General features: G+C 27.7%; 1 protein-coding gene across 1 annotated transcript; it reads left to right on the top strand.

Moving 5' to 3' along the window:
- Positions 1 to 420, top strand: LOC101489240 (17.8 kDa class I heat shock protein-like). Its single transcript, XM_004489498.4, has one exon. It carries the CDS (start codon positions 1 to 3, stop codon positions 418 to 420), a length of 420 nt encoding a protein of 139 aa, XP_004489555.1.
- Positions 421 to 967: the final 547 nt, after the last annotated feature.

A 967-nucleotide genomic window follows, 5' to 3' on the forward strand; every position in this document is an offset into this window, starting at 1 on the left:
ATGTCACTCATTTCACAACTTATTGGTGATGAAACCTATGACCCTTTCTTATCCATGATCAATAAATGTCCTATCCTAAGCACACCAACCGATTGGAAAGAGACAAGTGATTCACATGTTTTTATATGTGACCTTCCGGGTCTAAAAAAAGAGGATGTGAAGGTAGAAATTGATGAAGGAAAAGTGCTTCAAATTAGTGGGGAGAGGAAAAACATTGTGGATGAAAATGATGAGAAAAATAGTAAGTTTCATCATGTTGAACGTTGTTGTGGGAAATTTAAAAGAAAGTTTAGGCTTCCAACAAATGTTAAGGTGGATCAAGTAAAGGCTAATATGGAGAATGGTGTGTTAATTGTTACTATTCCTAAGGAGGAATTAAAGAAAAGTGAAACTAAGGTGATTCAAATTGAGGGAAATTGAAAATCTTGTGAGTTTTTTTGTATGATGTTGAAATTGCAAAATAATTAAGAGTTTGTGATGGGTAAGTGTGGGGAAATAAAAGGGTCTTTGTGAGTTTGTTAGTTTGTTAGTGTATTTTTGGTACTTTGGCTTGATATGTTATTACTCGTGTATAGTGATGTAATGCAACTTAATAATACTCATTATGTAACAATTATTCACTTTAAAATCAAGATCGAATACCTTTAGACTTTTATATCACAAAAAAATATTTTAAATCTTAATTGAATGTTTTTACAAATTAATAAGTAAAATTACTATAAATTTTAGTAAATGAAATTAAGAATGTTTTTACAAATGAATTTTGAAATTTACTTCTTATGTCTCATATAAGTGTCTCATTTATATTATACACACTTCTTTAATAATTTAAGTATACAAGTTTTTATGATAAAGTTAATTTACTAAAATATCTTTAATAAGTACAATAACTTAACTAATAGAGTAGTTAGATATTTTGAATACAATACAATAAATAAATATATGCTAGTGAAAAGACGGGATTTAT

The sequence above is a fragment of the Cicer arietinum genome, chromosome 2 (assembly GCF_000331145.2).
Source record: "Cicer arietinum cultivar CDC Frontier isolate Library 1 chromosome 2, Cicar.CDCFrontier_v2.0, whole genome shotgun sequence".
In the NCBI taxonomy this organism is placed as follows: Eukaryota; Viridiplantae; Streptophyta; class Magnoliopsida; order Fabales; family Fabaceae; genus Cicer; species Cicer arietinum.